This window comes from Puma concolor, chromosome B1 (assembly GCF_028749965.1).
Source record: "Puma concolor isolate L17-30 chromosome B1, mPumCon1.1.hap2, whole genome shotgun sequence".
In the NCBI taxonomy this organism is placed as follows: Eukaryota; Metazoa; Chordata; class Mammalia; order Carnivora; family Felidae; genus Puma; species Puma concolor.
Window position 1 is genome coordinate 141,794,381 of NC_141670.1, and position 20,629 is coordinate 141,815,009.

A 20,629-nucleotide genomic window follows, 5' to 3' on the forward strand; every position below is an offset into this window, starting at 1 on the left:
TAATGATTGGGGTGCATTTTAGCTTTGGACAATTTTGGCTACATTGTATAGGGTATTCCATACATAGGGTATGTAGGTATATAGGGTATTCCATACATAGGGTAAATAGGGTATAGGGATGGAAATGGGAATGAGAAAAAATGAGAAAGGAAATGTGAACATTACAAAAGGGAAACAATACATAAAAATACACAATAAAAATTGAATCAAGAATTAAGCACCATGAAACTTTCTCAAACCTGATCATATTTAAACTTAGGGAAAATAGAAAATTTAATCTGTTTTAAAACCATGCCTATTTAAGCCTGGAAAGTATTTTCCTTAAAAAATACCTCTAACTAGGAAAAATAAATGGAATTCTAGAAGTTATGTGCACATCTGAATTACAGAACAAATCTTCATAACTAATGTTATTTTAAGGCAGGATAGGGATTTTACGTAGATTTTTTTTCTTACTCTTCCTTTAAATTAAATATTTAAACGTTACGGTAATGGCAATTTGCAGAACGCTGGAACTGAGCTGATGTTAATAACAGCTGTTAGCACAACTGATCCACAATACCTAATGACTTCAAATGTGTGTTTCTGCCAATTCAGCGTGAAACTGTTTTTGTTTCTTTTCTCAATTCTAAAATTGCTCCTTTATGATACAACCTCCTAGTCATCCAAATATACCCTGGCAATTATGGAATTTTATTGTTTATTATGAAAGCCAAGTAGAGTTGGAAGGATTTAGCTATCAAGCTTGCACTTATTTTTTTTTTTTTCCATAGTAAAAAAGCCAGGTATATTAATTCTGCTAAAGTTCCCTTTAGCAATTTATTTGTCTGTTTTTTTTAAATCCTTTTGTGACTATCTTAAAGTGGTTAAACTAAAATATTAAAATTTATACAACTAAATGTATATATATATTTGCTGGCATACCTTGTTTTATTGCACTTTGCTTTATTGTACTTCACAGATACCGTGTTGTTTTTTAGAAACGGAAGGTTTGTGGTAACCCTGCATTGAGCACGTCTGTCAGCATCATTTTCCCAACAGCATTTGCTCACTTTGTGTCTTTGGGTTATGTCTTGGTAAATTCTTACAATATATCAAACTTTTTCATTATTATTGTATTTGTTCCGATGATCTATAATCAGTGATTACCACTTGCTAAAAGTTAAGATGACAGAAGCTTTTAGCAATAAAATATTTTTACTTAAGGTACATACATGGCTTTTTTAGACATAATGTTATTGCACACTTAATAGACTACAGGACAGTGTAAACATAACATTTATATGCACTGGGAAGCCAAAAAATTCATTTGACTCATTTATTACGCTATTTGCTTTATCGTGGAGGTGTGGAGCCAAATGCGCCATATCTCTGAGGTTATGCCTGTAATTGCTTGGAGAGTTTTAGGAAAAATCTATGAAGTATTTCCTAATTTTAGACTTTGAAATTGAATGGGAATTATTTGTTTTGTTCTTTGTATGATGGTGACGATGAAGGACCAGTTACTTTAGGAACTAACACTAAGGATTCAACTAATGAATTTCCTTTAGACCTCAGCAACTCTACTTCACAGAATATAGTCTTTTAATAGTTGAGTGTCTAGAAATACATTGAGTCAGAACTCCAGTTCAACAACCTTCTTCATGTTCTTTATCTGAGAACGGTGCCAGTGATAATTGGAGAATATGATTACCATTACCTCTAAGATACCAACTGTGCAAGCGAGCCTGGAGAGCTGTGTATGTTAAGTCTATAAGTTCTGAATAGATCTAACCTTTATCTACTTACATTTTTAGTTTGAATTACTTTTCTGAGTTATGACATTCATTTGTTTACTTAATTGTGTTATTTTTTTGTTTTCTTTTTGTTTTTTTTTTTCCCTTAAAATTGAGACTTCACAACTGCCAGAATAATATCCTGGTTTTAGAGGGTTTTGTTTTGTTTTGTTTTTGTTTTTGTTTTTATTTTTTTAGCTCAGGTTAGCTATATTTAAAGATTTCATAAGTTTTAGTTTATCTAGGTGAAGACACTGTGATTTGAAAGAGAAGGTCATTTCTCTGGAAAGAAAACCAACTACCTAGCTCTAAAGGTTTAATGGTGTTTAAAACAATTTTAACAACCTCATAAAGAACATTCTAGTACCACTGATCACACTGAAAGATACAGATACATTTTAATGACTCAGCAGGGTCTACTTGAAGTTGAAAGCCTGTTCTAAAATTGTAGTAAAAAAGGTAAAAACATCTAAGTAAGCCTTATCGAAAAGCCATGAATAGTTCTTCCTGTGAACAGTAATCATCTGTATCCCTACCCACTAACTCAGGTCATTAAAATGCTTTAAAAAGTGCCTGGTTTTTTTTTTCCTTTGTAGAAATCATTTAACTCTGGTGAATCAGCGTGCTCTGGACAAGGCTTCGTATTTCTTTTTAGACCTTCACTTATCTTATCCTTATCGTCTTTGTTAATGTCCTTGCTTTTTGTAGGACTTCTCCACTGCTCCTGGTTGGACAAAATCTTTCTCCAGGAGTCACATCCTATTCCCATACCTATACAGTGGTAAAGTTTAGCTCAGATTTAGCTCTTAATTCTTATTCATTGAAGAATAAAGAAAACAATCATTTGACCCTATAGTTTTTCAATCTCTAGAGCTTTCAGAGAAGGAAATACCCTAAAATGTGTGGAATTCTCTGGTGCCTCTGAATTTTTCTTTTCAAAGCAGAGTCTTTTCAGATTTGCCTTCCTCTCAAAGAAGAATTGACCTGTCAAATAACCATACCCAAATAAGCATCAGAACTAAAGACTAAAAGCTACTTTACAAAGTCAAGTTTTACAAATTAAAGAAAAATTGTATGTAATGATTTTATGTGTACAAATATTTTTTAAGAGACTTTTTTTTTTAAATGTTTTTATTTATTTTTGAGAGGAAGAGAGGGAGAGAGACAGTGCATGAGCTGGGAAGGGGCAGAGAGAGAGGGAGACACAGATTTTGAAGTAGGCTCCAGGCTCTGAGCTGTCAGCACAGAGCCCAACACAAGGCTTGAACCCACGGACTGGGAGATTATGACCTGAGCCATAGTCAGACATATAATTATTTTACTTCTAAAATCTAAATGTTAAAATCATACTTTTTGATTTAGGCAAACTTGACGAGAATTTTGGAAGGAACAACTTATTCCTTTGTTTAAAATACAAAGTTTTTTACAAAGTTGTAAAATACATGTAAATTATATTTGTAAAATTCAAACCTATTTGAAAGGTACTTATTTCAGACTGCTTACGTTCAAATCCCTGCCCTGCCACTTGCTAGCTGTGTGACTTTGGACATATCACTTAACCTTTCTGTGCCTCAGCTTCCTCATCTGGAAGGAAAAGAATATAGTACCTATACTGTCTATTCCATTGCATTTTTGTATGGATTAAATGCAAATTGGCACATGGTAGCCATTCAGTAAATGTGAATTGTCATCATCATCTCTTTCCCCCAGTGCCATCAGTACATATGGGTACATATTTAGCTAGAAGAGGAACATACCTAATTTAGTCTCAGAAGAGGAGAAATTGAGAGTTAGTATACTACTCATCTGTTTATTCCAAGATGGTGAGCCAAAAGACCATCTACTAAATAAGAGGTTGTTCTTCTAGGACACTATATGTCTGATACAAGTATTTCCCCATTGTTTTGAAGGTCCGTTGGGGTGATAAAGGATCTACTGAAGAAGGCGCGAGGCTAGAGAAAGCCAAAAATGCTGTGGTGAGGATTCCTGAAGAAGTTGAGGAACCTGTCAGGCCTAGACCACCTCGTCCCAAACCCACGTACCAGCCTCCTCAGACAAAGTGGTACACACCAATTAAGGTAGTTGTTTAAATTTTGTATGATTTAACTGAGAAACCGTAACTAGAGAAAATGTGACTTCTTCAGCTCCCCCAAGCTCCCAACTGTCTGAAGGAGGACCAAGGTACATCAAGTAGCAGACATTCATCATACATTCTAACAACTGAATGCTGCTTTCTCGGCAATAAGAACCTCCATTTTTGTTATTATTTGTTTAATTTAGTAAAGAAAGGAGAGAGAGACTAAGACTTTACCTTCTTCATTGTAACTGTTTGTTTATTTAGTAAGTAGAGGTTGAATACGTCCACTAAGAATTTACAAATCATGTTTCCCTTTAGGGTCGTCTTGATGCACTCTGGGCTTTGTTACGGCGGCAGTATGACCGGGTTTCCTTGATGCGGCCTCAGGAAGGAGATGAGGTTTGTATGTGGGGATGTGTTAGGAAAGAGCGGAGTGCTTGGATCGGTATAATGAAGGTAGGGAAATAATGATCAAAAAGAATTTAAAGCCCTCATCACACTTGAGGAAGGAATCATCGTCTTACATGTTCCTATTACACGTTCCTATTACATAGGGTGCTTAATAAATTATTTTCTATTGTTGCACTATATTTGCAAGTCAAGGCTCAACACAAGTCCCTTCTCAAGTAGTATGTAAAAATTGTGGCCTATTGTCCACATACTTTCATATGCACACTCGTTGCTTCAGCCTTTGACTTGGACGACATCACATTCTGAGGTTTTCCAAGGTGGGAAGAACAGACTGAGGACTAGTAGCAGACATATGTCCTAGCAGACTAGGACAGACTGAGGATCCTTTCTCTGGCATCTACCAGCAGAGAGGCCCAGGGAACATAGGTGAACTTCATTCACATCAACTTCAGAGGACTTTAGGTTCATTCAGGTTTGATAGGCTATTTTTTTTTTAAGATGAATGATTAATGACACTAATATTTATTTTACAGTGCCAAATTAAGTTATGTTTAGTGTTATATATTTTAGCTTGGTGCTTAACATACAAAAACATCTAAATCCTTAAAATTTTACTTCTAGGAAAATGGGGGTCATTTAAAAAACCTCTGAGCTCAACTATTTAGGAAATACAGTTTGAGACTTCTCAACAGATCATTTACCCTTTGCTTGGACCATAGGTAGAGTGAAGCAGGTGGTTTATGGAACAACCTCGTTCATTTCCAGACCACTGTAGTTAATAGAAAGTAAACTCTATTTACTCTTTAATATGCCAGCCTTTCACTGTGTGTCTTAAAATCATTGTTGTGCATCTTCTTAGTTTTCTGTTCCCCAGATTAGACATTAATTTATTTGTTTAATAACTTTCACCTGTACAAGTGTTGGGTATTGTGATAGCACTAAAGATGTATTAGCTGACAAAAGCAGGCAGTGGTTCTAACATTCTTGCCAATACTGTATATATTCTTTTCACTCTTATGATTAAAATTTAGTTTTGTCTTTCATCATTTCTACTAATTCTGATTTAATTTAGTAGTTTTTGAATTATATATGTGCCTTAGTAATGACATCAGGTACTAGTGAGGGGTAGATAACAAACTGTAGCCTTCACCCTTAAGAAACCTAAAACTTGTCTGGGAAACAAGACAGCTAGGAAAGAAATATTTATTCCAGAAGGTGATCTGAGCCACAGTATAGGTAGTTATCAAGTACTCTTGAGTGTACAGAAGGAAGAGAGATGAACAAGTTCTGGAGGAACTTGGGAATGCTTCTTCAAAAATATAGGTCTTCTATCTTTAAATATGAATAGGATTTCAACAGGTGGAGTTAGGTGGAATGAGCTTTTCCATGGATGAAACATCAGGAACAAAGTCTCTGAGGCAGCCAAGAGCACAGTGATTCGTGGATTACTAGTCTGAGGGTTGGGGATTGAAACCAGAGTGATAGGTTGGGAATAGAAGAGAAGAAATCTTTTGAGATTGAGCACAGTAAATATTGTTATTGACAAAGCCAACCATGCGACTCTGTGATATTTGTGCCAAAAATTCTACACCAATCATAAGGCATACATAATCATAGTACATGTTGGGTCAACTTTATAAAAGACTGTACAATAACTGAAATACTTGTACATCTTTTGACCCCAAATGTCCTGTCTTGTTCTCTTGTTACCCATGTCCTCTCCCCACCATACTTACTACTCTTCAGATATGTTCAGTCCATTTCCTTGAGTATGCACACTCTCTCTTGCTTTCTTTTTTTTTTTTTAATTTTTTTTAACGTTTATTTATTTTTGAGACAGAGAGAGACAGAACATGAACAGGGGAGGGGCAGAGAGAGAGGGAGACACAGAATCTGAAACAGGCTCCAGGCTCTGAGTGGTCAGCACAGAGCCCGACGCGGGGCTCGAACTCATGGACCGTGAGATCATGACCTGAGCCGAAGTCGGACGCTTAACCGACTGAGCCACCCAGGCGCCCCATATCTTGCTTTCTTAACTCCAGGTCAAATAATATTATCCAGAAAATAATATTTAATTGTTTATATGAAATCATGATTGCATGGCACCATGGCCATAATCTGTATGGACATTCCAACATCCCACAAATTTGATTTTAAAAAAGAGAGCAACAATATTTCTTAAGTTCCAGTACCTTTTTACCTTTAGAGTATCTTTCATTTTAGAAATAAAAGTGATTCACCTAGTAAGAAAATGACCTAGAGGTAGAAATAGAATTAGGATATGGAGCATATTTTGCACTGCTAATTTTGATGTACATTTGGTGTAGGATATTAAAATGGGATGATTTGCTTTGGTAAGGCTTTATTTATTCATGAGAAGCAGACTGGCTCACCATTACCTTCTACTTACTATGGCTAGTTAAGCCCTCAAAAACTAAATGGACTGAACTGTACAATTTTCACCAATTCAGTGTATGTAGACATGGTTTGTCTCCCAGGATTACATGGAGTAGAGAAAATTTTAAATTTAGGAGAGTAAGATATTCAAATGGCAGAGGCCTCCACTCCTCTGGCTATTCTTCATGTTGAATACTCCAAGTAGGCCAGAATAGAATCATTGAAGGAGTAAATTAGTCTTGGGAGGTTTTTTTGATAGCTTAAAACCATACTTACTAGTGACTGGATGCTGTAGCATGTGGCTGGGTAAAATCCTATCTTCAACTTTACTCCCCTGAAGCCAATCAGTACCTAATTAAACTCAGACTACTCAAAGTACTCATGAAAGGTTTGATACATGTGTGTGTACAGCACACATGTATACAGTAAAGACAATCATTGTCCTTCCAAACTTATTACTTTGATTTCACAAATCTATTTTTCCATTAATTTTTCCCATTAAATAATAGGGAATTGGTAAATAGTATTGTATCAGCGTAGGTATATTGATTCCCACAAAAACCGTTCGCATATGAAATAATGCACTGGAAAAAATGTTATTAGCTAGTCAAGGACAATCTTTTTAAAAGAAACTTTCTTATCAACATACAAATTGGTGAAAAAATTTGCCAATAATTTTGTTATTTTCCTGTGCTCATAAAATCTTGTGCGTGTTTACCTTTGATTATACTTCTTAGAAGTATTTGTACAATGTCATACGAGGCATGTGTGTATATATGGGCAATTTGTACGTTGTAGAAATTAAGAAGACTTTTGGAAGAATTGTCTAGTCGTTGGAAATGGATAGTTTGTTTCATATTGTCAAGGAATAAGCAAGAATGGTTTCTCATTTGTGACTTTTAAAGGAAATAATAGTCTCTTTCTTAAAAAAAAAAAAAAGGCAAAACAAAGTTAGCGCTGCTTGGGAGACAATAAAACAATTGTTTTCAGGTTGTGGCTGATGGTTCCAAAATAACGGAACCAATGCCTAGTCAACAGCACGTTTTCCACCTTGGAAAACAATCTTGTCATTTATTCATAAGTTGTTTACTGCAGATTCTGCCTCTTGAGAGTTTAGTTTAATAAACAAATCAGCGTACGTAGAACTAAACCCGGAGTCAAGCACATTTACTCTGCAAGTCCCGTCACGCTGAATTTCAAGCCAAATGTTCTCCTTTTATGGCTCCGGGGCCGCACCGGGCTCATTTGCAGAAGAATTCACTGCTGAATTGAAGTCCTTGATCAAGTAATTGAAGTTCAGGCATAAAGTATCAAAGCGGCGCGAGAAATCTCTGGCCCGTCCCTCGCTCCCGCTCGCTTTCCGCGCCGCCAGCTCCTGCGGAGGTGGCGGGGTCCGCGCGCGGCGCACAGACCAGGCACGGGCTTTGATTGTGGCTGCAACTCCTCTGAGTCATGAATGTTTCAGCGCGCGGCGCGCGAGGTTAGGGCCGCGCGTCCAGGTGTAAGCTAGCAGGTTGTCGCCGACATCTGTTTGCAGCAGCGGCAGCGGCCTCCCCAGCCCGCAGCGAGCGGCCGGATTGTCAGTGGAGGTAGTTGAGAGCGGCAGAACCATTTTGGTCTCACACTCGCTGCCTGGAGGCCTGAAACACCAAAGGTAGGAGTGGGGGTGGACACAGCTGCGCTCCCAAACTTGCCTTAGGCACAAATAAAGAGATCTAATGCAGTTTGACTCCGTTGCGGTGGGGAGACGAGGACAGAAAGCCACTTCAGAGACAACTTAACGCTGCAACATCTGCCGCCAAGTTTCCAGGGAGTGACGGGGGACAGCAGGTACAGATTGAAGTCTCCACATAAACAACCTCCATTAAGCCATGGACTCTTTTGAAGGGCCTCCATCAAACATGCTGGAGTCCGCAGCAGGAGTTTGTTTGGTTTTCAAAGCGGTGTTTTGTTTTTGCAATAACAAGGTAATTTATAAATGATGCATTACCACGCGTTCTCCTTTTTCATTTGAAAAGTGAGAGTTGGAGAAGCAGAAAGGCAAAGAAAGAAGAAAGCGCGGCACTAGTTTTGGAGTTGTTCCACAAACCAATTAAATCTCCAAGGAGCTTCTTGGCTGTGATGGAGGTTATGTTAAGTTAACCTTCAGACCGCAATCCCTCATTCACCAGTAAGCAGACATAAATTTATACGCTGCAATAGAAGAACCCTGGTAATAGTAACACCCATAAAGCGCATCCACTCTTTGCTTTTAAACTTCTGTCATGCGGCTTTTTACTACTTGGGGTGAAATGAAATTAGATTTTTTTCAGATGGATGTAAATTTTTAGCAAAACAAAATTGAGAAAATTCTATTCGCTTTAATTTCCTATTTATAAAAGACTTAATGCCTATAGTTGGATAGTAAAAATACAATTGTAAGTCAAAAGTAAGAAGTGCATGTTCAAGGAAACATTTTTCTTTCTGAGGGGTTTTTCTGCTCTCCCACCTAGATTCAGCCAGAGAAAAATTCAAGAACGTGTATACTTTTCAGTGGCAGTATTGCAAAAGCTCATAGTTGTGCACACACTCATGTGACATAATTAGAATTGGTTTAAACATTAGTGTGACAAAGCTCCAGGGTACAGAAGATAATATTTTATGGTAATGTAAACTGTTATTATTAATAAAGTTTAGGCTTCCTCACCTGAGGAAATACCTGCAAGGCTACTCTGAGATAAAGAAAAGGTGCTAACTCAGAGGTATCCTTTGGAGTGGGAATAGCCAGGGAACAATGGCCTAGGGAGACCTGCTAGACTGTGGCAAAGTTTTCATCAGTCAGTAGTGAAATAAGCAACAGAAGTGCATAGTGAGTTTCCAATTAAGCTAAATTTATGCTGAGAAGACTTTTATTAATCGTACAGATATAATTTTCAGTTTTTGAGATGATTGATGGTAGCTGCTTTAAAAGACAAAGTCCATTTTGACAGAAGCCAATGTCAGTCCTCCAATTAAAAAAAAAAAAATCTGCAGGGAAAAAGAATCCCTGAGAACATAGATAGCACAGGCTCATTTAAAACGCACCAGAGAGGGGCACCTGGGTGGCTCCGTCGGCTGAGCGTCCGACTTCGGCTCCGGTCATGATCTCGAGGTCTGTGAGTTCTAGCCCCGCGTCGGGCTCTGTGCTGACAGCTCAGAGCCTGGAGCCTGTTTCAGATTCTGTGTCTCCCTCTCTCTCTGCCCCCCCCCCCCACCCCGTTCATGCTCTGTCTCTCTCTGTCTCAAAAATAAATAAATATTAAAAAAAAAATTTTTAAAGGCACCAGAGAAACCTGATAACCTCAGTGGCAAATGATTAAGGCTGGGCCTCTGATGTTTATATCTCTAGTTCTAGATTTATGTTCACTCCTCTGCCTGTCCTGCATCTGCATTCTCAAGTTCAAAACAAACCGGCCTCACTGTCTTCAATGGCAGCTTCTTCAATGATCCTAACCTCCTGAGGATCGCTGTGAAGTCCATCATGCTTACAAATCCCCCAGTGCTCAGTGCTATTATTAAGTCACTTCATCTTCAGACTGAATAGCATTTTGGTAGCAGAGATTTTGTGTCACACTGCCTTTAAGTTCCTCATCACATTGGCAAAATGTAGACCACTTGTGGGTGTTTATGAACAGATTGAAACCTTCACTCACATGATTTGAAATTTCAAATGTTTTCAGTGCTTGGAAGTATGCAGCTAATGACTGCATTTTTACACTTAGTTTTTAGGTTCCATCTTAATATTTTGTATCATATAGCTGGACTTTGCAATCAATTTTAAGTGCTATAAGAAAACCCTTTATTTTAGCCTGAGTCATTAAGTCCATACTATACACAAAAATGCCCCTGGGGCATTGAGGAGGGCACCTGTTGGGATGAGCACTGGGTGTTGTATGGAAACCAATTTGACAATAAATTCATATTTTAAAAATGCCCATGGTACTTTCAGATCTTTCCTTTTTTTGAATTCTTAACTCAGAAAAATATTGAGATATTTTAAAACTCAGATGATTACCTTTATTTTTGTAAGGTCTGAAATTTTACATGATCCTTTAAACTAATTGTGATGTGATATCGCTGGGAAAGAAAACCATCAGATTTTTCTACCCTCTTTGTTATCACCAGTGTCTTTCATTCTTATTATCTCTTGTCTTAATATTTTAGGGCATTCTGAAAATACCTAAAATATCCCGTTTAAACTAGTAGAAATAATTTACTTGGTTTATATACATTTGAAAGATAAATTTTTACTAGAATAACACAAGATAGACCTGCCATTATTACTACAATCCCACTGAGTAAGTGTATGTATGTGTGTGTGTGTGTGTGTGTGTGTGTGTGTGTTTACTGTAAATATTTTTGTGTGTATACCTATAGAACATATTTTCTCTGTGTGTATGACATCAACTAATGCTTGTTTAAGTAGAAAATAACAATTTCATGAAATAGAGTGCTTTTTTGGATACCATTTCTTAGCTTAAATAAAACTATCTCTTAATTATGTGTATAAGCTGACAAAGTGTTGACTTCAGTTTAGTTCCCTAAAGTGAAATATAGAATATGTGAAATGTAATGATTTAAATTGTAGAGGAAGACTTATTTTTTCAAAGAAAGTATAAATAAATCTAGATACTTACTTGGCTTTTTAACCCCCCAAACCAGGCATAATTTGTATTTAGTGGCCTCATACATATTTTATGTATCAACTTATAAATAAGTTTAGGTAGAGAGATTTCTTGGTTAAAATTGATCAACAAGTTTTTGATTATCAAGAGGCAAAAATTATTATATTAGCATGAATACCCTCCTTCCAAAGCAATGTGCTGACTTTAGAAATAAACTTTTTTTTTTCATCATCCGTGAGCCTTGGCACACTAAAACAATACTTTAAAAATACCAAGAGTTAATGTCAGTTGTCTAGGGCTAAATACATTATTTTCTTAGGCTTAATATACAGCATTGCTGTAGAACATCTTGAGGACATCAATTCAGTCATCCAGCTGGGAGCAGAAATGTCAGCACAGATATAATTTTAAACTTCTCTTTTTTGCCGTTTTGAGTACTTTATGTATGGCCTTTTAATAATGTTAATTGCAGAAGATTAAGTATATTTAAGTAAATCATCTTATAATTCCTAATGATTTACAAAAATGTATATTATAAGTTTTCAATTTAGAGCTCAAAGGACACAGTCCAAGGGGTGGGGGGAAGTGCATCATTTTTGTAGACAGTTTATTATTTTACCAAAGCACATTACGATGGTGCCTTCATGTCTACCAGAGCCCCAATTTATAAGTTTAGTTTAAGGAGAGCTTCATAACTCAGTTAAGGAAATTGGCTTGAGTAGGAAGCTTTTATTGTTCCCTTATTCTTAAAAAGGAATTTGTATTAACACATTATACAAATGTATATACTTTTAAGGAATGTCTTTTCTTGCTAAATACCTTTCATTTTTATTTCTAAATAAAATAAAATACTAGTATTTTTATAATATACCCTTTTAATCTTTAAGTAAGTCCTTTTTAAAATTACTTCACATAATCTTTGTATTTTCCCTTAATTCTGCCCTGAATCAAATCACAACCTCTAACACTTGAAAAACTTAAAACTTACATAATTTTGAAGTATAAAATAAAAATGATTTACTTTTCAAACTTTGCAAGAAGTTGTTTAAGAATACCAGTAGACATTTGTTTACCATTGTATGACTTTGGCTTAAAAATTAATTCTTTTATTTCAAAGGGTTATGAGAAATTTCTTGTTTATTTTTCTTTTGGCTTTTTTTTTAATTAATGAGATTGGGATGGTTTTTACAAACTTGTTCCCATTTCAAAGTGATTTTATTCTCTGATATACCTCATATCTTTCTCCTAGAGAGTTCTTTTCATTTAAGACTGTGGAAAAAAGGAATGCATCTAATTTCCTAAACTTTAGATTCCCGTAATGTTTTTTAGCAAGCAGGTTAATGTAGTGAAAATAATATATATTCTATTTATATTTTAGAGTCTTCTCCAGTACTAAGCACATTTTGGTTTTGGGTCAAAATTAGATGTTTTTTTTTTTTTCTTAAATCAAGCACTGTTTCCTGCTTACAATAAATTCTTCTATTAGAGCCATTTCCTGACACTAATGATATCTTAACAAAGAGTTTATAATGAATTCAATAAATTTTATTCAAATAGCATTAAGATCTACCCTAATGAGAATTGGCTATACACACACAGGAATATATGGTTTTGCAATTATACACACTGATATCATATTATATATCAAATCATATCTTACTTGCCTAACAAAGTAAATCTGTAAAACATATTTCAATGAAGAATTCAAATAGGACATCTATATATATATAGTGTAGAGATAAAAGCTCTAGAGTTAAGAGTGTTTATTCTCTGATTTCTTTCTCTACATCTTTCATTTTTCTCTCTTCTCCTTCCTCCTAACTTTTATTGGTTCCTCAGGTTTAACCTTTGGTCTCCTGGTATTCTCACATCTCACTCTTCTCTAGAGATCACATGGACTTTCACTGCTTTGCTATCATCATTAAGTACATCATTTTTAGTCGGTTCGTTTCTCTCTCCTAAATTCTATTTGCACGTCTCTGAGAGCTTATATGAATTTCCTCTTGAATGTTCTCTTGTCACCACATCATCTGTGTTCACCTGGATTTCTACTGTATTCTTTATGTATGGCTTTCAAATTATAATTACCGTATAACTTTTCAGTCTGTTCATCTCTGCCCCTCACCTGATGTATCTCAGCTGAGGCCCAGCTGACTTCATGATTCCCACCAATGCAGTGAGCACAGTCAAGACTTTAACTTTCTCATTCTGGATAGGAAGTCCTGTGCCAACAAATCACAATATTTCACTATAATGTGCACAAGATATTGAACAGAACTGTGTGTATTAATGTCTCTTAGTTCTATTATAATTGATGGAAAATAAAGATGAGCTGTTGAGGAATATATGCATTAGACTCTAGTGACTCTTGAGAGACACATCATTTTGACTTTGTACAATTTCAAAGCTTTTATTATCACGACTTATGATTTTAGGTTCATGATTTTTCCCCTGACTATGGGACTACAAAAATCAAGACACAGAGCAGTTAGGAAATTTGATAAATTTGAATTATTTCTTATAAAGATATAGCTGAGGATGCTGATACATAAAAATGTTATTTATATGGTGTTAAGATTTATCATTTTGGATGATGATTAACTTTTATAATTAAATCTATTAAACATTTTCTGAGTAATAAAAGCATGACACAGTCTTTTCCTTTTAGGTGGAATTCTGAATAGATGAAGGCTTGTAATTTTTATTAATTCTCTTTATCAAGATACGTTTATTATTTTGTTGCTTGCAGCTGCATTCTGCTTATTTTTTTCTAAAACAGATTTAATCTTTGTTTCATATTTGATCCAAGAAGAGTTTTCAGTGATTGGGATTCTTGTGAAGCCTGTATTTGTCCCAGTGAAATCATACATTAATGTCAATCTCTTCCATAATCATCTTTCTGCAGGGCTGTATGTGGCTTATGCTAGCCTCTGAGTTCAGTTTATAGAAATGCTGGCTCTTCCCAGCAAACAGAGAGAAGGGAGCTGCTGATTGAATTCAGTTCCTACTCTCCAGAAGAGGTGTGATGTCTTTATCTATCCTCTGAATCCAGATTTATGAACTAGTCCTGTGCTCTTAACTAGATTAGTTCCTTTTCCATTAACCGCTTAAAGTAGGGCAGAGCTGTCTGAGCTGTTGGTTGTAAATTTGCTAATGTCTACTTCGTTAATCTCAGATACAAAAGGCAACAGATAACAGGAACAAAGTTTTGGGACACTGTGTTTTCACAGCCTGAAATGAGCGTGGAGTGGTCACAGAAATGAGAAATTAGAGATAGGAAGGACTGCTACATTGAAGAAAAGGGAATGACTTCTGTCATTAATCTTAATTAATTGCCAAGAGTTTTAAATCTGAGTTATTAATACTGAAACTAAGCCCTTAATACACTGTTCATACTTTGGCATCAGATGCTCTTTTATGAGATAAGAGGTTTAGGAGAGGAGGGGAGACGAGGGGAGAGGAGAGGAGGGGAAGGAAGGGGAGGGGAGGGGAGAGAAGGGGAGAGAGGGGAGGGGAGGGGAGAGGAGGGGAGAGGAGAGGAGAGGAGAGAGACTTACATAAATATTTTCATTTACATCTTTCAAACATTTCCCTGGGTTAATATTCAGGCCTTCACCTTTTGACAGTTACTGTAGGGCAGTTAGGAATTATAGACAAGTAACAATAAATCCAAATAAAATCCCTAGGTATAGCATCAGCAGTAAATCTGAATAATATTACTTTACTGGTTACCAGCATACAAAATACTTCACTGAAGACGACATGTCAGATTATGGGCTGAGATAGAAAGAGGGAGGATCAGGAGCAGAAAGAGGAAAGGAAGAAAGAGGAAAAAGATGTGAAAACTGGGGAGGAAAAATGATTCCTCTTAAGCACATGCGGGCAAAAGGAGGTTCAAGTGTTTATTTATTAAGTAATAAGCTGCAGATTATATGTTTGTAGGGCTTCCTGCTCTGCTGGACTTCAATTTGGAATGAAATTGACCCTCAAAATGACTAAGCCATCTTCTTAAAATCTCTTTGTTTTTCTCCCCCCTGTGGCTGTTCCATTCATGTTTGTCAGGTTAATCTCCCTTCACTATTAAATCTATGCTATTATTCTGTGATACTTTTCCATGTGAAATCACAGCAAACTGTATTCATTGTATTTTGTCTGTGAAAAATGGCCTGCAATTCTTGCAGAAGAACTCCTTAAAAAGCACACAAGGCTCGAAATTTAAGAACATGATTTCGGTCTTATGTCTCATGTTCTCCATGCATTTGGACAAAATAAAAAAAAAAAAAACCAAAAAGCTCTGTAATGAAAATATGCAACACGCTAAATCCATTTAGCTTCTACATGTATATCTTACTTCTGATAACTGTGAAGTCAGTTTCAGTAGAAAGTTGTCATCAGTGGCTTGAATATTATTGTGTGCAAATTTGAAATCCCAGATTTGGCTGTGAGACATATGTTTATTCTTTGCAGCAATGTTTCCTTTTATGTTAGCTTTAAGTGTAAGTAGGGGAAAAATGTGAAAGTGAAATAGCATTTATTTTACGTATTCAGCTATTTATTTTGTACCGAGGAATTATTGGAGAGACAAGCAAAAATCTGCAGGTGTCAAGGGTTTAGATTTTAATTTATAGTCCATGGGGAGCCAGTAAAGGATTGGAGCTGGGCAGTAACATAAATAACATTAGAACTGGGCTCTTGGAAGGTTCTCAAATAAATTTGTGACAGGACTAGAGATAATTTGTGTTTTCCTGTATGGCTTAGCCTTGCTTTCAATGTTTTTGTCTTTGAATATAATCTTTCATCATGAGTCACAAAAAAAGACTTGTATATAAATTTTGATATAGAAAGTGTGGTGGATTGTCAAGTCATCAAGTGGTTTCTTGGGTAAAGTAACGCTTTTCCAATAGGAATCCTATCTTTTGTTCTTGTTGTTGTTGTTGTTCTTGGGTGGATATCAACTTAGGTTTATTAGCTACAAAAAAAAGAGATTCCTGGCTTCAGACATTTTTCTTGATATTACCAAGGCTCAGGCTTGTAATACCGATAGATAAAAATGCATGTGTGTGTTCATGTGTACATATGCATATATATTTGCAGTGTTTATGTATCTAATGGGGGTGACAGTGCTTTGTACTTGTTGAGGGTGCTCTTAATTTCAGGAAGGAGGAAATCTTTCATAGGATAGATTCAGAACTCAAATTAGCTAACTGTCATTGACTGCCTATTATGTTTTACGTATGTTCTGTATATTCAGTTCCTCACGGTGCTAACAGTTGGGTGTCATATTATTCCCATATTACAGATGAAGAATATGTGACTCAGAGATATTTATTTATTTTTAATTTTTTTTAACGTTTATTTGTTTTTGAGACAGAGAGAGACAGAGCATGAACGGGGGAGGGCCAGAGAGAGAGGGAGACATAGAATCTGAAACAGGCTCCAGGCTCTGAGCTGTCAGCACAGAGCCCGACACCGGGCTCGAACTCACGGACCGCAAGATCGTGACCTGAGCCGAAGTCAGACGCTTAACCGACTGAGCCACCCAGGCGCCCCGACTCAGAGATATTTAGTGAATTTCCCAAGGTGACATTGCTGAAAAGTAACTGAACTTAGATTCAAACCCAAGTTTTTTTGATTTCTGGTTCAGTGAGCAACTCCATTGTGCCGTGCTGTCATTTTACAGTGCAGCACTTTATTTTTCTCCCTCTTTCACTCAATAACAGACTGAATGAAGACTATTATACATGTAGGAAAGTACTTTTAAATAAATTTCAATTTTGAGTCTGATTCTCATATGGAAATTATTAATACTGTATTGATGCCAACGTCAATAAGTCGTTTTGGAATATATACAGAATGCATGCATGTTCTATTTCTGTATATTATATAATGTACATTTAATTTTGCATGCATTTGTAAATAGAAGATAACATTTAGAAGTGGCAATAAATTCCATAGAAAGCTAATAAGCTGCATCTGTAAATAAAAGATAATATTTAGAATTGGCAATAAATTCTACAGACAGTTAATAAGGATCTTTTGCATCATAAAGGACCTTAGAAGTTGTGTAATTCATCACCTTTCTACGCAGAAACTTCCCCTCCATTTCAGTTCTATGCCCCAGAAGGTAGAGCATGTTCAGAGGAACAAAAGGGATGAAATATCTGTGTATTCCAGGAACAGTTGTGTTCTAGGCTGGCACAAGAGCGTCAGAATTGGGGAAGTAAGTTATGAGAAGAAAGCAGAATTACCGAAGTTCTAACGCGCTTGGTGATGTATTGGCAAAATCACTACACTGGGGGTCCAGAGACTTGGATCTCTGTACTGTCATTGATTAGCTTGGAGCCCAGCATAAATCTCCTCCTCTCTCTGGTCCTCAGTTTTCTCATTTATGTATAGAGAAATAAATGATCACAAGGATACCTTTGAATTCTTGCAGTCTGGTCTTTTTTTTCTGATTCCAACCAAGCCAGTTTTATGAAGACAGGGCTTTTCCTGTAATGTTCCCTGGGGTATCCCCAGGACATAGTGCATTACCTCTCAGAGAGTAGGTTTTAATAATAATCTTTGGTGAATGAAAGTTTGTGTAAGTAGAAAGTTTGATCTACTGTTTACAAACCTGTTTAAACTAATTTATACTTTTTTAGTAATTAGACATTTTGTCAGCCCATCAATAATTTAATAATACATAGAAACAACCTGAAACTAATATAATACTATTTGTTAACTACACTGGAATTAAAATAAAAGATGATAATACATATAAACATTTTACAAGTTACCATAAGAGTTAAAGAATAGTATATATTCCTCACAGTATTTTGGAGTATGTCTGAATAACTGTAACAGTATAATGATTTTAGATCCATAATATATATTTTGCTACTATTATGCTTTAAATAAATTGAAAATAACTGCATATGAAAGAAAGTAGAAAGAATACAGATTTAAGAGAGCAGCATAGTTCAATTTTATGCCAGTTTTCTGTCTTTATAAGACTAGTCTATTACTGCTTTTTTCTTTCAAAATAAAAGATATTTATGTGTGATATTGGATTATCTCCATTGTCGTTTTGATATGTTGCAATTTCCTGCATTGTGTCACAACTGCAAAGTAATTTCAACACAAAGTTTCTTTTATTTAATGCTGTTATAAGTAGTGAAGTACTAATGTGTTTCTGTCATTAAATATATATAGCTAACATGGAACCCTTCTCCCATTGGGTCACTCTGAAATTGATTTTCCAACTTGAGTTATCAGTAGTGGACAAATGTTAAATGAAAATCAATCATTTTGATTTAAATTAACCAAATACACTCCTTGTATTAAGTGGTCTTTTCCCCTAACTAGATGACAAATAACACTTTTGGTGACCTCCAGCCTTTGAAAGCTTTTAACATAAACCTCTAAGGACAATGGTTTTTATCATAGTTTTATTCTTATAGTAGAATTATTTTACTACTCTTGATCAGTTAGATAAAAACATATTTTAGGTATTCTTTATAAATTGAAAAATCCCATCAAATTCTTAGATCTTTAATATTTCAAATATATATCAGAAGTATTTCATTAAGGGGGCACCTGGTTGACTCAGTTGGTTAAGTGTCCGACGTTGGCTCAGGTCATGATCTTGTAGTTCATGAGTTCGAACCCTGTGTTGGGCTCTATGCTGACAGCTCAGAACCTGGAGCCTGCTTCAGATTCTGTGTCTCCCTCTCTCTCTGCCCCTCTCCTGCTCATGCTCTGTCTCTCAAAACTTAATAAACATAAAAAAAAAAAAAGAAAGACTTCATTAAGAATACAATGTGGATATAAATAGCAACATGTTATTGGGAATTATAAAGATGAAGACATGGAAACACAGCAACATTTAGTAACCTTTAGCTTCTTTTTTTTTTTTTTTTCTGGATCATAGATTATATGGTAGTTTTGTTTTTAATTTTTTGAGAAACATCCATACTGTTTTCCATAGGCTGTACCTATTTATTTGCTTATTTATTATTATTATTTTTAACTGAAGTATAGTTGAGACATGATGTTATGTCAGTTTCAGGTGTACAGCATGGTGATTGGACCGGTCTATATGCCATGCTCTGCTTACCACAAGTATAGCTACCATCTGTCACCATACAGCACCATTACGGTACCACCCACTGGGTTCCCTGCACTGTGCCTTCTATCCCTATGACCTTAAAACAGGCAAAGATAGGGGAGCCTGGGTGGCTCAGTCGGTTAAGCGTCTGACATTGGCTCAGGTCATGATCTCATGGTTTGTGGGTTTGGGCCCCACATCAGGCTCTGTGCTAGCAGCTCAGAGCCTGGGGCCTGCTTTGTGGATTCTGTGTCTCCCTCTCTCTCTGCCCCTCCCCCACTTGCACTCTGTCCTCCTTCTCTCTCAAAGATAAAATAAACATTAAAAAAACACAACAGGCAAAGTTAAAAAATCAGGAAAGACCCCAATGTGACATAGATCTTAGGTAATTATAGTGATGTTGGGACGGTGTCAGGATCCAAAACTGTGATGGCCAGCATTGAAAATCAAAACTTGAATAGACTTGACTAAAAAAATTGCCTAAGAATTTAGTTCTATGGAAGGCAGCACACCTCACCATCATTATTGATACCATCATTAATTTAAAAACCCAGCATTATTTATAGAGAAGCAGCTCTGTGCCAGGTACTGTGCTAGTGACTTGTATATGTTGCTCTAATTTTCATAGCAACTCACTGCAGAGTATGTTTATCCCCATTTTATAGATAAGGAAACTGAGGCTCAGAAAGGTCAGGTTATTTGCCGGAATCACACAGGTAGTTGGTGAGTGAGCAGTATTAACGTTCTTTGAAATTTAAATATATTATTGGAGGAATTTGTTTGCCAATTAAATTCTACTTTAATTTATGTTTTAAAGCTAATTGATCAATTGTACAGAAAATGCACCACAGTTTAAAATTCATTGTTTTAGTTGTAATATATAGGCTCATGCATTGAATTGAGAAGATCATACCAATGAAATTAAATTGAAAAGGCCAACATAGACATGGGAAATACTACTAAACTATTTAAATAACCTAAGCATCACTAGTGACTATTTAAACATAAAATATTCAAAACATAAATATTAAGCATTTTAAACGCAGTGTTGTAAATATTGGGGTCAGAAAATCATTTGTGGATTGATTTTTGATCATCTACAGATACTATACAAGGACCAAGCCTTAGGAACTATTATAAAACATATTTTCCTTAAAAAAAAAAAAAAAAGAGAGAGATAAGTAGTGGTAGCAAATAAATCAACAGGTTACTCTTTTTATTTTTTTAGAACTTAATT

General features: G+C 35.8%; 1 protein-coding gene across 3 annotated transcripts in view; it reads left to right on the plus strand.

Annotated features, from left to right (window-relative positions):
• ANTXR2 (ANTXR cell adhesion molecule 2) overlaps positions 1-20,629 on the plus strand; it is a 170,621-nt gene that overhangs the window by 110,228 nt on the left and 39,764 nt on the right. For all 3 annotated transcript variants that reach the window (XM_086704776.1, XM_086704775.1, XM_086704774.1), the window contains 2 exons: positions 3,686-3,853; positions 4,171-4,251. In XM_086704776.1, the coding sequence (XP_086560902.1) occupies positions 3,686-3,853; positions 4,171-4,251 (249 nt within the window). The remainder of the gene's footprint in view (positions 1-3,685; positions 3,854-4,170; positions 4,252-20,629) is intronic.